This window comes from Semicossyphus pulcher, unplaced genomic scaffold (genome assembly GCF_022749685.1).
Source record: "Semicossyphus pulcher isolate SPU_LCO1_2020_fin unplaced genomic scaffold, fSemPul1.0.p SCAF_3, whole genome shotgun sequence".
Taxonomy (NCBI): domain Eukaryota; kingdom Metazoa; phylum Chordata; class Actinopteri; order Labriformes; family Labridae; genus Semicossyphus; species Semicossyphus pulcher.
Genome location: NW_027211704.1, coordinates 9,562,167 through 9,580,545, shown reverse-complemented (window position 1 = coordinate 9,580,545; position 18,379 = coordinate 9,562,167). Strand labels below are relative to the sequence as shown.

General features: G+C 41.8%; 1 protein-coding gene across 1 annotated transcript in view; it reads right to left on the bottom strand.

Moving 5' to 3' along the window:
- The window catches only part of LOC138605438 (sodium- and chloride-dependent taurine transporter-like), a 31,623-nt gene that overhangs the window by 5,985 nt on the left and 7,259 nt on the right, over positions 1 to 18,379 (bottom strand). Inside the window, exons 2-12 of the mRNA XM_069677692.1 lie at positions 15,423 to 15,652; positions 15,043 to 15,177; positions 9,692 to 9,780; positions 8,528 to 8,673; positions 7,940 to 8,072; positions 5,794 to 5,928; positions 5,234 to 5,337; positions 5,014 to 5,138; positions 2,493 to 2,605; positions 1,738 to 1,875; positions 156 to 258 (exon numbers count right to left, since the gene is read on the bottom strand). Of these exons, the coding sequence (XP_069533793.1) occupies positions 156 to 258; positions 1,738 to 1,875; positions 2,493 to 2,605; positions 5,014 to 5,138; positions 5,234 to 5,337; positions 5,794 to 5,928; positions 7,940 to 8,072; positions 8,528 to 8,673; positions 9,692 to 9,780; positions 15,043 to 15,177; positions 15,423 to 15,651 (1,450 nt within the window). The 5' untranslated portion in view covers position 15,652. The remainder of the gene's footprint in view (positions 1 to 155; positions 259 to 1,737; positions 1,876 to 2,492; positions 2,606 to 5,013; positions 5,139 to 5,233; positions 5,338 to 5,793; positions 5,929 to 7,939; positions 8,073 to 8,527; positions 8,674 to 9,691; positions 9,781 to 15,042; positions 15,178 to 15,422; positions 15,653 to 18,379) is intronic.

Here is an 18,379-nt window from a genome sequence, read left to right as displayed (position 1 = left end):
CTGGTTTGCTTTTGTAGCTCATATAGAGTCATCAGAATTAATTTCAGTCTGTTTCATAACCAGCGAAAAACTCCTAACAGGAGCTTTAAGTTGGCTTGTACGTCAGTAATTACACATCCTACATATTTCTAATGTATTTAAAGGATAGTACTCACCATAAACCCAGGCAACAGCTATACATTCAAAGAATGCCACCCACAGAAGGCACACACCGCTAGCTGCATAGTAATCAAACAGCTGGAAAACATACATGCCACCCTGCAGAGACACAGACAGACAGGTTTTAAAATCAGCTTTCCATAAAATCACATTCATCTCAATTCAACATCATCAGAATCAACAACAGGAAAATGTATTAAACTGCTAAAGACAAAATAAGTGGACTAATGTTATTCAGACTAAAAATAACCAAACGTGAGCAGCTGACATGTCCACACGTGACACAGCTGCTGTGTCCGAGTGTGCGCGTGCTCACGTGTGTCCAGTGTAAAAAACGGTTTTAACAATCATGGGAATCCTAAACTCGAACCAGGCCACTGCAGCCATAAAAAGATGTTGCCATGGGAATGACAGAGGGTGAGGAAGCAGAAAATAGAAAGACAGTGAGAAGGTTGGAAGTTGTGTGAGAACAGGAAGAGGGCTGGGGGTGAGGGCGGGGGAGTTGTGAGTAAGGAGAGGGTGAGGATGGAGGACGGGAAAGAGGGATGATTGACGTGAAAGTATGATCATATTGGACACAGATATAAGAGAGGGCCTGTTGGATTAGGAGGACAAATTGGTCCCCCATGGGGGGATAAAACACTCAACAAGTGATTCAACTTACAGATATTTCCTGTTTAAAGTATGTTTTGGGAAAAAGACTGTAGCTAGATTAAGTCATTCCTGGAACTGTGCAGGACAAAGCAACGGCTGTAAGTTCGCTCAAATTAAGAGCAAAAATTCCACCGATCAGCAGACTTTGTTTATTTTTCAAGTCATGTCATCGTTGCTTTTAACGTCATTTAGCTGGGCAAAGGATTTTAGCCAGACAGTTTGCTCGAGTTAGCAGCAGCTGTGTTTGCATGCCCTGAATTTGTTTTGGAAAAAAACTCTTGAATGATGATCTCTGAAGGGTCATTTTGAATTCTGGTTTGTAAAGTTTACAGCCTTCTGTGCTGTTGCTCCTGCAAACAAGAGCGAGTCTCAACTGATGATTCCAATGGTCATCTTTTGGGAGGCAATCCTACTAAAAACACTCCACATATTGACCTTATTGATATCGTGAAAGAGTCAGGCGTTATTAATAAGATAAACTTCCATTTGGTTTAGGTGTCCTGCTAGGCCACAGCAGCAACACATGGCAATGTGTATGGCAGAGCATGAACACGGTAGAGGCAAGGAGGAAGACGGGATGAGAGAAAGATGATTAAAAAAAAGGAGGAGAGGAGTAAGGACTGATGAGAGACAAGGGACAGAAAACGAGACAGAAATAGGAGCGGAGGAGGAGGAAGAGGAAGATTTGGAAAAGCTAAGTCAGGTCTACTGTATCTATTTATACCAAAGGAGGGAGAGGAAGTTCTCATGACTTGACTGTATAAATAACCTCCCATCATCTCCCCGGGGACCGACACTAATAGCTGTGTGATACTGTTGTTCCTGCTGTATGGAGCTCAGGGCCACAGCCTGAAACGAGGTCTGCGTGTGTTGATTATCCGTTTCAATGTTCGTATTTCTGCGACATTTTCGTGGTGTTGTTACCTTGGTAACCATGGTGAGTCCAAGCAGGTAGCTGATGCAGCAGATGATAGCGATGAAGACCTCTCTGCGGTAACCCTTCCTTAGGAAGGACGGATACAGATCCACCAGTGATGTGATCTGCCCTTCCACCTCCACAAACTGCAGACACACACACACGCATACGGGGGTTACCAAAAATGTTCATACATTTAACTTTGCATCTTTTGGTTCTTACAGTTCTCTAGGTCTAACTTTTCTTCCTGTTGTTGGGCAGACTGAGTGAGCACGTTTGTTTTCAGTATGTGTGCGTTTTTGCTTCACACAGAGGGGCACGTGAGGGTCAGTGCTCATGCTAATGACTGCACGTGTAGACTGTAGCAGCGGATTATGCGTAGACTTGACGAGGTGAGAAACAGTTTTCCCCGTTTACTTGCTTGTGCGACACAAAGTAGAAAGCCCCTAAAGTATCTCACACTTTCCGACACCGTGACTGAATGCATGCAATGTTTGACTGTATATCATCTCAGTGGTACATTTTATCAGTGTGTAGTCCATTAACAAGCGCATTCTGTCAACCTTTTCCCGTTTCCTTTCAAAGGTTTCCAGGTTGTGTTGCAGGAGACAACCTGGAACTTTGTGCACAGGCTTCTACAGCCAATGAGCATGTGAGTGGTTTGCTCATGGCACCTCAATAACTGCCGTTTGACAGTTGTCAGCGTTCTCACCACATCCTCAACATCTTACGACTTTACATGTGTGAAAAACGATGTGCTAACCTGACTGTCGAGGCCAAGCAGCAGCAGCATAATGAAGAAGAGAATTGCCCAGACTGTAGGAAAAGGCATCATGGTTACAGCCTTGGGGTAGGCAATGAACGCCAAGCCTGGACCTGCAGAGGAGGAGGGGCAGGGGGTGAGGGCAGACAGAAGGGGGGTGGGGGAAGGCATCATTAGTATCATGATAAGCCCCATCTGATCTGCATCCCTGTGGGAGGAAACGGCCCCAAACAGTGGGGACACAGAGCCAGATGTGCATGTGTGATAAAACGTGTGCTGAAAATAGCTGCTTGTGTTTCTGTGTATGTACGTGTCTACTATACATCTTTACTTACCTGTTTTTTTTACACATTACAAACTGTATGCATTTGATATATAATTGTATGTGGTGTAAAATGTTTCATGTGTTAGTGTTCCATGTGTAATGTGTAACTACAGCTCTGCAGAAGAAATCTTGAGAGAAATTGTTAAGCAGACTATAAATGGATGCATTTAAAGTCTGTTAGCCAAAAAAAATCTACATCAAAGTCAACATTTAAGCAATTATCTGAAATATTTTCACTGCTTAAGCAGAAGTTGAATTTCCAAAGAGCTAAAAGCTAAAAATAATTTCAACAGCTACATCACTCCAGCAATTTTGCATCCCTGAATTTAGCGTAATCCTTTCAATGAGGATGCAAAATGGCGGTTACAAAACAGCAGCAGATGCAATCTGGGATGTCAAATAAAAAGCAATGGCTTTTTTTTCAAGGTCTAATTTGATATTGATGCTTCATTGGGAGCTGTAAAAAAGAGGTCAAGAAACAAGGAAGCAGCCGTAACAGATAAACAGCATCACAGCTGACAGCGAGATATGTAAATATGCTCAGTTTTTTTTGAGAATTATGACAAGGCATCCAACCAAACACCGCGTTGACTCGAAAAACTTCCATTTCCTGAGGAGAAATGCTAGCAGGATACTAAAAATGTAAATTGAGTCATGAAGACCCCAAGATATATAAAAGTAAGGTCCAGGTTTAAAAATGTTAAAATCCCTTTGACTCAAATCTTGAGTATAAAATTAATTAAATAGGATCCACATTAAATAGCGTGAGCGTCTTTACTCAACTACAGAAAACATGAAGAACTGCATTTTGCTTTGATACTGTAAAGTACCTTTTAGCACATTTGTGCGTCAGCAGAAGCCATTTGCGTTTCTTGCACTGTGTGAACCACACTACATGTTTTCAGTCAGCATATTCTAAAAATACAGATAACTTGTACATCAGATTTAAGCAGTCGCAGTTAAGGCTGACTTACTTAAGATGTTTTAAAGCTTTTAATAACTTCCTTAGCTAGCAAACAGCCTGGCCTGAGTTTAAACACTTTTATGCTATGCTAATGGACTCCATCTTCAAGCTCACAGCACGCTAACACATTTTACAATGTAGTCATGTGCCATGGGCGGTCCAGTTTGCCATGCTCTGTCTTGTTCATCTATATACACATCAATTCTAAAAAACCAAACGCAACTCTGATATTACACAGTTCTGGAAAACATGTTTTAAGTTTGGAGTAAACTGAAGTCTTCTGGGTTGGCAACATAGACAGTGCTTGAAGTCAGCGGACAATGCAAAGATAGATTAGCTTTTGTCACACTGTAGGATTTATAGGCAATACATGAAAGTCTCACAAAAGTGCTCGATGCTAAAAATATCTTTTATCTGATATAATAAAAAATGTCATGTTTCAGGTGCGTGTCTCAGTGGATGACAAATGGAAGCAAGTAAAGTCAAGAAAAGAGGAGATTCAAACTTTCCAAACAAGCACCAAAAAGCTTCCAGTTCTTTGCTGGCTCATTCATTACAAGAAAGGTGTTAAGACACCAAAAGTCAGTTTTTATCTACTTTGGGAACTGAAAAAAACAAGCATGAAGGAATACTGTAACATATATATACTGTAAATCCAAGGACAAGCGATTGTCTAAAACGACCTCCGTTTTAGACAACTAATTAAACTAATAATCCCATATGCCAATGTGTCATCCAAACAGGTAGGAACCACAACGATGGTGAATTCAGTTTGTCACATGTAGGGAGGAAAAAGGAGCCTCTCAGAAAAAGAACTCTCGTAGCATGTTTAAGCTAGACCACTGGCACAAGATGCACTGTATACCATCGTACAGCTTTGACTTTTAATGTCTCCAACTCTTGCCTATACTTTTCCAACATCTCTTTCTCAGCGCCAATCCATCACACTTTACCAAACCAGCTTTACTCAGATGATGCACTAACAAACTGTTCATATTTTCTCACATTCTGCTTTTGTCAAGGTGTGTTTGATTGCGGAAACTTCCATATTCCGATGCCGTCATGTGTAAGTTGTCAAGGAATCCATTTCATGAAATTCAATTTGAAAATAAATAAATTGACTAATTGTCTTTTCGGTTTCGTTGCTGTTTTTCTTTGTAATTACTGTTGTTTAAGTTGTTAACCAGGAAGCAGCGCCCACCATCACTGCCGCCCTTACAGGACCCTCGTACCTGACTCTGCCACATCAGCAATGTCCACCCCTTGCTCTTGTGCCATGAAGCCCAGGACGGAAAATATTGCGAAGCCAGACACAAAACTGGTACCACTGTTGAGGGCTCCCAGCAGCAAACAGTCCCTATGTCACACATATGTCATGAGGAGGATTTGTTAATGAACACACAAGGATCCCTTCACTACAGCTAACCCCCTCATCGAAAACTGACGACTCACCTGTAGCAGTTGTATTTGTACTTGTTGTAGCTCCCCAAGGACGTCATGGCGCCCAAACAAATGGCGTAGGAGAAGAAGATCTGGGTGCCGGCATCAATCCAGACCTGTCGAGTAGGGGGAGAAAGTGGGGACAGAAAGGCTGAGGCCTGCTGATGAGGGGGACTACAGGGGAATAAGCAATGTGCAGACGGGCTTAAAGGCATGGGTAACCCTTATATAGACTCAGGGAGTCAGGGCCTGCATAAGTCCACTAGAATCTAGCAGTGATACTTTGATAAAAGTTGGGTTTGCTTGTTCAGATTAAACAGAAATTGACACAACTGGTTGTATTCTATTAAGTTAGCGATAATGCCCAACAAGGTGTCAATTATAAGGAATTAATAGACAACTTGTTGGACTTTACCAATTGATGCCACAGTTTGTATATTCGGGCCGTCTATGAGCAGCCCAATTTAACTTGTTTTACAGGAAGAAGCATGCAAACATGTTTGGCTTGACACAGCCACCCTAACAGGACCCCAACAATGGGCTGTGACCTAAGACAGTCCAGGGGTACCTACCTCTGGGTCCCTCAGACGAGCGAGATCAGGGTACAGGTAGAACTTGATGCCCTCGGAAGCACCTGGCAGTGTGACGCCACGAATCAACAGCACGATGAGCATGATGAATGGGAACGTGGCGGTGATGTAGACCACCTGAGGGAGATCACAGAGAGAACAGCACCAGTTTGTATTATTCCACAGGGGAAGTCTATTAGTTTACAACAACTTGAGTTAAAATAATGATCTGCCGCGGCAATGACAAATAAGTTATATGAGCTACTAGCTAATATCTTTGGTGTCATAACAGGAAACTATGTTTGACAAATGGAACTCTGGGAGTTATTTTCTGATTATGACACGAGCAGACCACAGTCTGTCCCTTAAATCAATAGCAGTGTATCAGTCTGTGTTATTTGGAGAGCAGTGACCACACTTGGCCTTGTAGGAGTGACTTTATTACAAGAGTTACAGCTTGGAGCTACCAGAGAGCATAAATCAGGCCAGACCAATCGATAACAAGTGTTGAGGCTATAAAAAGAGCTGTCTTAGATTGATTGAGCTGCCTGTGGTCTTGGGGTGAGTTGTTGTTGTTGTTGTTGTCGCAGTAGCAATTGAATATTCTCTTTATATACAATCATCAAAGGCAACATCCATCACGCCATACTGCACAAAAGGTAGCAGTGCAGATCCCTGAATGTAAAGCTGATAAAGAGAGACACACTGTATGTGCCCATTCATCCAATAACGTTCATTTTTATTTGTAGTGCAGGTATGTTTGGGATTTTAGAGACAGCATGGCCATTACATAGCATATTGATATGGGCATCAAAATGCGGTCAGACTCTTCAATAGACAGTATAAAAGATGTGGACGTGTCCTTTTGGTTTATAAAGGGAAACAAAACCTGCATTCTTTCTAATGGCCAACAGGGGGTGAGTCCACTGGTTGCAAACAACTCGTGTTGTATTTATGTTTACCAAACAATATCTACTACTGATTTACGTTCTCTTTCAAGTCATATTTAATACAGCATGTTATGGTCCCATTAAGGGTAAAGTAAACAAATAAAGAAGGGTACGCTTTGGGGGTCGGCCACCACGGCTTATCCACCCTCTTGTCCAAATATGGTCCCTTCTGGCTCCAAAACAAACAAGAATGGCAAAAATGTCAAACATGAGGCTTCCAAATGGCAGTTGAAAAACCAATGGGCTTCGTCAGCTTTTTATACAGCCTATGTGTTTTACCTAATCGCACACTTGCAAATAACATCCTTTTTATTTAGCTTGTTGGTTAGCCTAGCTTTGTTTCCAATGCCAAATGGGGACGACGTTAGGTAAGGCATCTGCCTCAGAAAACTAATAATGTGCTAGCTCGTTGGACGGCTGATATTGGCAAGAGTGCCAAGACATTCATAGCCTTAGAAAGTGACAGCACTAAACAATCTATGTGATATGGTGAAGAAGGTATATTTTCCATCAAACAAATAGCTCCAAGTTTATACATAAGGTTAAATACTTATTTTTTCTTCATGGACAGACTATATTCTTAAGCTATGTTAAAGCCCTGCTCACTGTGTAGAAGTCCTAAACCCATCTTGAATGACAGGCCTGTGTACAGTATCTTTGGGAGGAAGTACAGCAGCAAAGTGGAACCAGATGGATCCCTGACAGTACAGTAATGTCCCCTGCCACAAAAGCATTTGTAAAAACATAACCCACAAAGACTAGACCACTTCAGACACATGAGTTGCTACACATTATGAACAATTGTCAGACAGGCTTAGTTTGGCCTGTTTTTCAATTATTTATTGTATCGGCTGGAAACTGTTAATTCTGTTTCAGTTTTTTTAGACAAAAAAAACAAGGATTTAGACCCATAACATTGCGAGCACATGTACTTGCTACTTCCCCTCGCCCACCCAGTTTGAACATAGCTGCTATTGTTCTCTTGGTCAGACCGCAGAGAAAACATCATATGACCATCAGCCCGTCATGGTCTCTGGCAGTCATTGCGACACAACAATGATAAAATGATAAACAGATAAAAGCAAGTTCAACAAGTACAGGAGGAACAAAAAAATCAATAGAATCAACCTTGCAAAACACAGACAGGAAAACCAGCAGTAAATTAAGGACAGTACAGGCAAACAGAAAGAGATATTTACCTTGCCAGTGGACTTGACTCCCTTCCAGATGCAGAAGAAGCAGATGACCCAAACAAGCAGTAAACACAGAGCCAGGTCCCATTTAACAGGACCGATGTCCTCTATACCATTGGTGATACCCAGCACATTATGTCTGCAACACAAGAGGAAAGTGCTGTCAGCAAATCTTTGCAACTCAGTCGCAGCACTTCACAACATAAGCATTTTATTAACTTCTTCATAATAACTGTTCTGTGTAATGGTGTTTATGCGTACAGTTACTGATATGTGAAACTCTTCCCGGGCAACAACCCCCATGCCTGCTAAGTATTTGAGAATATAAAACCGTATAATCCTGCGGTCTCTGGTATGTGCTTATTTTCAAAATGTGCCCAGGTCCCTTTACAGTCTCTCTTACTGCCAGCCAATCAAATCAAAGCCTCTGTATTAGGTTTGTTAACGTTTGATTTGCCAAAGCTAAGAGTTGGATTACCATTTCTATTACAGATCATTTATCAAAGCGGTCCCACCTGAACCAAACTTTCCACATGAAAAAAAATGTGCGTGGTTATACAAGTGTGCATGTATGTGAGCTCTTATGTAACTCACTCCCAAAACTCGGTGACGGGGGAGGTGAAGTTGGAGGCGTTGGCAGCCAGCCAAAGGGATTTGTTCTTGCGGTAGGTGTCCTCGATGCAGCGATTGGTGTTCCAGGGCTGATTGCACTTGGCCCAGGGCAGCTCTGGCTGAAAACACTGGAACGCATAAAAAGATGGAGTTAAAATAAAAAAAACAACTTAGCTTTGGAACATGTTCCCTTCTGATTGGTTGGCTGATGTCATGATTGTAATGTTAGGGTTAGGGTTAGGGACAGTTTAACAACAGTTTAACAACTTCCCAAAATCATTTACTGAGAAAATAGTTTAATGTACTTTAAATGGGTACAATTGTTTGTCTAGGTGGTCGTGGGCTAAGTCCCACATAAAACGTCTAGATTACTGAAGAGCTGTTTTTACTTGTCTTCTAAAACAATCCACTGATAAACTACAACTAATGCAGAACTCTGCTGACAGGCTTTTGCCAACAACAAGAAAGACAGATCATATCAGCCCACTTTTAGCAAACCTGCATTGAATAAAGTTCTTTTACTTGTTAATAAGGCTCTTAATGGTCTAGCCCTAACCCGGCCTACATTACTGATTTGTCATTTTATAATCCTTCAAAGCCTCTGAGATCTTCTGCAGCCGATTTTCCAGACACAAACTATCACTCAAATAAGGAAAAACAGTCCAGCCTTTATTAACCCTGCACCAAAACACAACTATAGAAGTGCTATTTAAATAGCATCACTTATTTATTCATCATTAATATATTAAGTGTGATAATTCCTTTCGAGGTATCCTGACAAAGCAAGAAACCTCAAACTCTGAACCAGCAAAGAATACATTCTATTATTTTGGCACCAAGCTGAGCAGCTAACTCTCTGTTGTCATCTGTCAAGTCTTACAATGCACTTGCTTTGGGTTAAAAGGTGCTATGAAATGGCTTTGTAGTTTATTACATCAGTCTTAAACCAGTTTTCAAAGTTTGAATTATCTACTTTACATGTATTTATTTGGCTTACGCTGACACTGTGAACGCTTTATGGGGCGACCTTGAGTGACTACTGACAGCATAAAAAATCCTGAAGTATCACCAATGTAAGTCATCCATCACTGAAGTGAGACAGAAGGAAAGGAAACATTTCCATCAGTTTCCTTTAAGCAAACCTACCTGGAACAGATAGTAGAGGCCCCAGGCCAGGATGACGATGTAGTAGATATTCAGCAGGGACACGATCACAATGGAGGCATAACCGATACCTGCAGGAGGAGAGGGAGGAGGTCAAGGTGATGATACAAGAAGATATCTACAGGCAAGTCACAATGTCATCAAACCTTCTGCTGAACTGAACCCTCTTTAAAATGTTTTATCATCCTGCCAGGGACCAGTTACAGGGGAGAGCATTTTCCAAGGACCCCCTCATAATCGTAACACCAATTCAGCATATGCTTACTACCATTTGCACTCTTAGACGCCATTGGAACTGTTTGTATTGTAAACCTTATCAACATAAATACTTCAAACCTGTTTCATAGTGATAAACAAAAACATTTAATTAGAATCATGTTAACACCACTTATATACTTCATTCTATTCAAACTGCTTGTGGACTCAACTTGACAGCATTTACACTTTTCAGGTGATCGATCTTAAAAGCTTTCAGGAAATTAACAATAAGACAGCCGCAGGAACGGTTCAGTGCGACCTGAGTGAGTTGAGTGATTCGAGACAGATTGACATGATCTGTCACAATCATATCTGATGATATGTTTCTGTTGGTCCAAAGCTAACGTGCGTGGGAGTAATGGACACAATATGCTTGTTTCATTGGCGCAATTGTTCCTCATCTGTAGACATGCAGTTTTTAATGATACAGCACAATTTTATAATTTATTATAAATGTATTATAATTATTTCGAGGACTCCCAGGCTACTGCTTTAAAAGACCCACATTTTTCACCATATCCGTCCTTGTTTTGTCTGCACAGTTTGTGCAAGAGAAAGGTTTGCGGTGCTGGATTTTGACTGGCCGAAAAACAGGATGTAAAAACTGGTGATGAAATAAGTGTTGATGAAATAGGAAAAGAAATAGATGTTGTTTGGTGGATAAACGTTATGTCATGATTGCGCAATAATTAATACACCATTTTTATTAAGATGTTAATACTATTTCCTTGAAAAAATAATCAGTAAAAGCTTGAAGGTACGCTTTTATCTCAGACTTTTGATCCTCTTCTTTAATGCGACATTTGTTTAAAAACACCTTAGGAAGAAAAACAGTAAAGAGAGAGAAGTTGTATTCATTTCCTGATATTATTTACCTTCTTTTTGATTTCTCCTTGTAAAAGTTGTAATTCAGTAGAACTAATTGTGATCCATGCATTTTGTTGTCTTTCACGCTCTCAAGGTCTGCAGCAATCAGCTTTAAGCTTCTGTAACCTTCATGGAGTTACCCTGCACTTGTATTTCATTCGACATGTTTAGAGACTGATGAGCTGATCTTTACTGCATCAATTCCGGCCTTGAGACGGAGCTGCTGGTAAACACTGGATCAAGACTGTGTGTGTGTAAGTGTGTGTGTGAGAGGTGTGTTTCTCCTACACAAGCAAAGACAAGAGAAGTAAATCCCACAGAATAAGGGGCGGGTGAAGGACTCTGGATTTGGGTCGAGATGTGAATGTGGATTAGGTTTTAGGGTAGAGGTGTGATGATGATTGAGATTGTACTACTTGTGAGTATGTGTGTGTGTACTGCCAGTGAATACACACAGCTGAAAGAGGACACTCATCCAAATTAATGCCCTTCAACGTCATTGGCCATCTGTATCTCTGTGTGTGTGTGTGTGTGTGTGTGTGTGTCTTGTGATCTATCTGCATGAATTTGAGACAGTGTGTCTTTGCATTTGTCTCCTTGTCCTAATAAGCAGCTGCCGAGCATCTCCTTGTCTTTAACACACACACACATGAACACACACTGCCTTGCTCGGATCACATGGAACAGTGCTGATCAAACAAACAGATGCGACCTCCTCCATGATGTCATTTCTTGTGCTCATCTGCTGACCTCAGCTGACCTCGCTCGCTCTGTTTACATTTACAATCGATCATTTCACATGAGCACTGCGGAAATGTGTTTTTCACACGTGCACATGTGATGATTCCCAGCGAGAGGATAAAGTCTGTTTGTGACATAACGCGTCTGTCTGAGAGAATAGAAAACACTCTGAAAACCACAAATGAATGCTAAACTGCAAAGTCATTTGGGGGACAGAGCGGCAATTATTCTATAATCCCCTTCATCAGGTTTTAAACTGAGCCACAGCTCAGCATCCAAGCAGTTCGCCTCTTACTTTGCTTTCCATTTGGACTGCAGCGTTAAGAGGCAGGACAAATTGTTTTTGATGAATGTCCGTTTGTGTTTTGGTACAAAAACGCATGGAGAGTGTGACTTTGGAAGTTAACTCTAAAGCCGTGTTCAGACCAAAAGCAAAGTGAATTCTCGCCTTGTGTTACTCTCCTGCCTTTGACCGGAGATCTTTTGTCGTTATTCTCATTTGTTAAACACAAAATATTCGGCCTTCAGCTCTCAGAACGGCCCGAGAGTAGCAGTTTTTTTTTCAAAGATGATTTTTTTTGGCTTTTGCTTCTAGGACAGCTGAAGAGCAGCAGGAAATGTGGGGGATGACATGCACCAAATGATCGGCAGACCGGGAGTCCAACCTGCGATCAGTGCGTCGAGGACTGTAGCCTCTGTACATGGGACGCCTGCTCTACCAACTGAGCTACACCAGCGCCCATGAGTTGCAGTTTTACTTTATGTAACTGTAGGAAGGCAAACACCTGCTGCAGTCTTACAACACAGCTGCATGATGCAGAAATAAGCAGAATTTGCAGGTTAAAAAGATGCAGAGTTGTAAATTCATGCTCTGAAATATGATGGTGAGAATAAGAGGACAGAGAAGATCGTGGATGAGCAGAAGGTTTTCACAGTGTGTAAGTGCTTGTTTTTGAATGTCGTTTGGTTTCACCGTTTCTAATGCAAGCTATGACGTCGGGAGAATCTCAGCACTGATGGCCTTTGCTGATTTGCGTCATGTGAAAATCATGCTTGAGTTGAAAATAATCAACTCGAACGAAAAGTCAAAACACGCGTCAATGGATTTCCATCATTACCAGCTCGAAGGTTATCAGTTGTTGCTCTAATACAATATATGCTGCTGTGTTGGTTCCTAGACCGTCGGATAAATGTGTGTTGGTTGAAACAGTGTTTGCTTTCAAAATCTTTAAGTCTGATCCCAGCTTTACGAGATCAGGCTAATCACACGTGGCCTGATTACGTGCTTGAATTGTGTTTTCTCGCCATTATTCAGTCGGTTATGGTGTTCATGTTGTGTTGCGTTCTGTTGGTTTAATCAGTATTTACAGATCTACCATGGAAGTCATCATCAGGAGCAGTTAGTGGTAGCAGCTTCTCTGAGCAGTGGACTCTTCACCTAAATAAGTGAAGAGATTTAATAATGATTATTTCTATATGTCCACTAAAAATGAAAGTTTAAATCCATGTTGCTATAGACGTCAAAACTACACATTCATATTTCCAAACTACCCAACAGTGCAAAGAACTCCCCCTATTATCTATTATTTCCATAATTCCTTTATTTGTCATTCTCTCCTCCTTGTTTCCTCCTTTCTCTCTCCTTTTTAGTCCTTTCCTATTGTCTTATTTTCTTCCTCCCTCCCTGTCCGTCCCCTCTGTGTTGTCATCCCTTCCATTTATTTCCTCCATTTCTTTGTTTCCTTTCCTTTCTTCTCCCCCTCACTCCATCCACCCCTCCCTCTCTTTCTGCCTTTATTTACCCCCGTTTCTCTCATTTTAATCAGTCCATCTCTCGGTGCCACTGATCTCTCTGCCTCTTTTCTCTCTCTCTCTCGCTCTCTCTCTCTCTCCATCTCTCTGATGTGTTGCCGCGCTGTCGCGTAGCAACGTGTGATTTGGGACACTCTGTACACCGTCTTGGTTGTGCGTGTTTGTGTGCGTGAGCGTGAGCGAGACGGGAGAAAGGGGGGTGTGTCTGAAAGGAAGAAAGAACGTGTGTACAGCAGCTGAAATAAATAATTTAATGAAGATCATTTAAAACATGACGTACAAACCTTACTGTAACTGTGTAATTAAAGATGGGATGTATGTTTGTTTGCTACAGACGAATCATCATTGTGAATATTACAGAAAACAGAGGAAGCACACAGAATAGACGGAGATGAATTCATTAACCTTATTCAGGTGGAAGCAAACAGGAGGAGAGGGGGAGGTGTGATGGAGGAGGAGAAGTGGAGGAGCTTAGGAGGGAAGAAAGGGAAGAAAAGAAAGGAAATATGATGTGAGGAGGACAAAGAAGAGCAAAATAAAAACAAGCATGTCTCTGTTTATCATCAGAATCAGTGAAGATGCCTACGAGCTTTAAATGTGCTGTCTTGGTCGAGGGAAGGTTTCCACAGGAGACAAGATGTGAGCGCGAGACGGTTTAAGCAGAATAGAGGCCTCAGTGTGTTGGTGTACCAGAGCAGGCCCGGTTGCCTGGTAACGGTTGCAGGGTAAAGTGTGATTGGAGGAGAGTCTGGTGTGACTCAGCCTTATGTTGCACAGCCATTCCTCTGTGAAAAACAACAGAGGTCTGGAAAAATTTAAACCTGGTAGCTGGGCAGGAAAAGGCGTCTGGCTCTGTTGCTGCGCGCTCATCAGTCCAATGAAACCAGCGAGATGTCGCAAGGTTTGGTGGGGCTGACGAGGTTGGTTGTAGTGTGCATTGTAAACAATACACCGTCATTTTCATATCTATATATGTAACATAAAGAGCATCATGTGACCAGGACTTAACAAAGGCTTTAGGTGTATTAACTATGGTGGGATCATCCACGAAGAATATATGTCTTTATGTCTACCTCAGAGAATAAAAAGCTTAATATTATTGAATCAAACCTTTTTTATTATTTTCATAACAAAAACAAATCTATAAGCAGATTTTGGGGGTTCATTTGGGGGCTGCAGAAACAAGTTAAGACGGATGGATGGATGGATTCAGAATAGAAGGCCCCATCTTTTAGTTTATACAACTACTTTAGAAAACAGATGCTTATTTACACACCCAGCATTTACTGTACAACATCATTATTGAATTGAGTCTGCTGTTATTGGTCTCTCAAACTCCTGGTGGAAATATCTGGCTCTTTAGCTGCTAACTGCTGCACTATGTTCACTGGCTAGCTGCTAAATATGGGGAAGTCTGTGGCCTCTGTCTCCATAGTGCCAAGTGAGGTGTTTCCAGGAGCGGAGCCTCAAAACCCCCATGAGACAAGGCACGCCTGAGAAACTGGTGATGAGGGTGGAACGTCTTCTAACAACCATCCAAACCTCCACAGCCATTCTTTGTATACAATCAAAACAACCTTATGTTTGCCCAGAATCTAAAGCTGCTGAATACACTCATTCATTCAAAACAAAGTGTTTGGTGAGGAGCTACATACCAGTAAAGATGGGGCAGAGCTTCTCCCAGCAGGTGATGCCACCCTCAGAGGTGAACTGACCAAGGGAGACCTCCAGGAAGAAGACTGGCAGACCTCCGCCAAACAGGAAAATGAAGTAGGGGATGAGAAATGCACCTGGGTGGAGGAAGGGAAGGATGGAGTAACATCAGGAAAGATGAACAGATCGACAGAGAGAAAAGTCGACATTGAGAAACGTTTGAAGAAAGGACGGAGCATGAAGAGGGACAGAAGGAGAACAGGCGGAGTGAACACATAATCAGCTTAAACCCAAAGAGAACTACTGAAAAAACAACATGTCTGAAAGGCAAGTCTTTCCATATGTACAGTAAGTAAATAGATGTGAGATATTAATGCCTTACCTCCACCGTTCTTGTAGCAGAGGTACGGGAAACGCCAGACGTTCCCTAAACCTACAAAGCCGCCAGCAACGGACAGAACAAAGTCCAGCTTGCTGGCCCACTTCTCCCGCTGGGGGTGTTTGCCCTCTGCCTCGTCTTCAGGCCTGGTTCCAGGGCTCTTGCCGGGAGATGGTTTCAGAGTGTCCTTATGGAAGTCCTTCAGGCACTGAAGTTTCTCTTTTTGAGCCATTCTGTAGAAAAAGCAGAGAAAGCACTTTTTAGACATCATCAACCACTGAGCCCTCCAACATCGTTTATCGTGAGTTAAACCCTCCATCACAACCGCCCCACAACCGCAACCAACTCTTGCTTCACTGACCTCCAAGAACATATAAAAAAATGTGTTCCTTATCACATTTCAAGCAATGAACATGTTTAAAATGATTATTAATACCTCTACATGTCCTTTAATCTTCTGTCAGAAGCCTGATTTATGATCCATGGGGAACTTTAGTCCCTGAAAAACCATTGAACTTCAGTTTAACAGCGTGGATCTGTAGTGGATCAAAGATATCTTCCATTAACAGTTTGTTGTTTAATTATGTTGACACATTTTATCCCTCTGTCATCTTTGCAAACCATTAACTACAAAGTAGTCTGGAGCGGTCTGGGTGGAAGCCGAGCCTTGGCTACAGATTTATACCTGCGAGGTTTGACTGAGCAAGTTGGAACACAGGTCAGATGTTTAGGCAGTGCTATCAGAGCCACAATGACACAACCAAAGCTGTAATTTTCCACCTAACAATGGCCATGAGAGCGAGAGAGAGAGAGAGAGAGGGAGAGAGAGAGATACTTAGTAGTCAGCAGATGTCTGTCACGGTGGAAAATGTCATGTCGTTATCTCTTTCCATCTGCCAGGCTGCTGTGCCTTCAACTCCGCTCTTTGTCTGTCTCACTCATTCAGTCACTCTCTATCTGACTTCCTGCAAGGCATGAAGCGGTGGCACCGGGGACGAGACTACATTTACAATCCCCTGTGTCCATCTCTCCAACAGATGAACCTATTCTGTTGTCCCATGCACTGTTTCCAAAACAAGACGGTTAATAATTTAGATTTTTCTCGCACGAAACTGACAAAATAAGCTCTTTAACTGTGTCCAACAGTCCTCTCTGTTTGCGTGTATGTGAGGGCATTTGTTCGGTATATCTCATATTGATCTAGTGTTTCTAAAGATCCATTGAACAAGTTAATCATTTCATAAACACACACACATTTTTCTTCAGAGCCAACTTCCTCTACAGTTAATTAATAATATTGGTGTGTGTGTGTGGGTGTGGGTGAAAGTATTTCCTGCTTGCAGAGACCTGTCTGCCTTATGTCTGTGACAAACTGTTAACAGAAGCAGATAGTAATGGCCATAAGTGATAGTTATATTACTTCCAGTGTAAGAGGAGGTTGACATATTAATGTTCCAAAACCAGCGACAAAATATGAGATCAGAGGAAATCCTGCAGCACTGGCCGACGCTCTTTGACCACTTAAAGGATGGAGTAATTGAGAGAACACTTCAATGAATGGAAGGCAGAAAATAACAGTTTGATGCCATAACATGATGTTTGAAGGAAGTGTTTAAAGTTCAGGCCCATGTTCCCCTCATTTTAAAAAAGGTCATCTAACTTTAATCCGGCTACATTTATAGTACTATATAAGGAGGCACAGCAGCATTAACAATCCAACTGCAACTTATAAGAACCAAACAGGATGGACACCACTAGACGGTTAGGTGTCATCTGCATATAAATGGAAGTCAAAACAAACTAATAAATACAACGAAACAGTGAAAAAAATATCATAATTCTTGCCTCTAATCCAGAATATCTGAGGATGACAATAAAATGAAGCCAAGAACATTAAACAAACATTAATGTTTTCTGAGGCTGATGTCTAAGCCGCATTTGAACTCTGAGCTCCCCTTTTACATTACTGGGCAATAGCCATCTACAACACAGCACAATTTATTCGTTACTGAACAAGAGGAGATACAGAGAAGGAGAATAATGAGACATAATGAGATCCACAATCAATAAGCTTCTGATGCACATTAATATTAATTATTGAAGAAGTAATCTGAGTGTAAATATAAGTTTGTTTTTCTACCTCCTGTTTCCACGGAAGCTTTCATAATTGCTCAACACATTTCCCCTGTGGTAGGCCATTACAACATCAAAATCCTTCGCTCTAAAGGAAGTGATTTGTATTACCAATTGTTTTGCAAAATGCTTGTGTAGTTCTTCTAACTCTGTTATGAATATAGTCTGCACAGCAAACACTGTCAGCCTGGGTTAATAAAGTCATCAGGCGCACACAGCTCGGAATTTCACCGCAGTCACCTGGGACTGGATTTATCCCACTGATGCTTGGTCAGACTTGTGCGGAAGGACGAGGTTCGGGGCGATATAAAACAGATTTTGCTGAGATATACGTCCAATAAACAGGTCGAAAGGTGGAAAAGATGGCCAAATACCTACATCATAATGCAGGTTTGTAAAAAGTCTGAATTCATGCTTTGTCAGGTCTGTCTGCAAGACAAAAACAACTTTTAGAAAGCAGTTCTCACTCTCAGGATGTCAGAAGAAACTCAGTGCTGAATGCTTTGCAAGACAGTTTCACAAAAATGTCTCGCACAAGTTGAAAGCATCGGATTTGGATTCCTCCTGGAGGCCTGGATGGAGACACCCAAGTCACAGTGGAGTGAGAACATATCTAATCAGGCCCAGGAACACCTTAGGTTCCCCCAGGAACGGCTGGAGGACTTGCTGGAGAGAAGGACGTATGGGCTACCTCGCTAACTTCGCTGCCGCCACGACCCGGAGCCAGAAAAAGCAGCAGACAACGATGAAAAGTGAACGGTGAGCTTGGGCAAAAGAAACCAAAATTTAGAAAGAAAACAGTCCTCAAAGTTGCTGTTATAAGATGA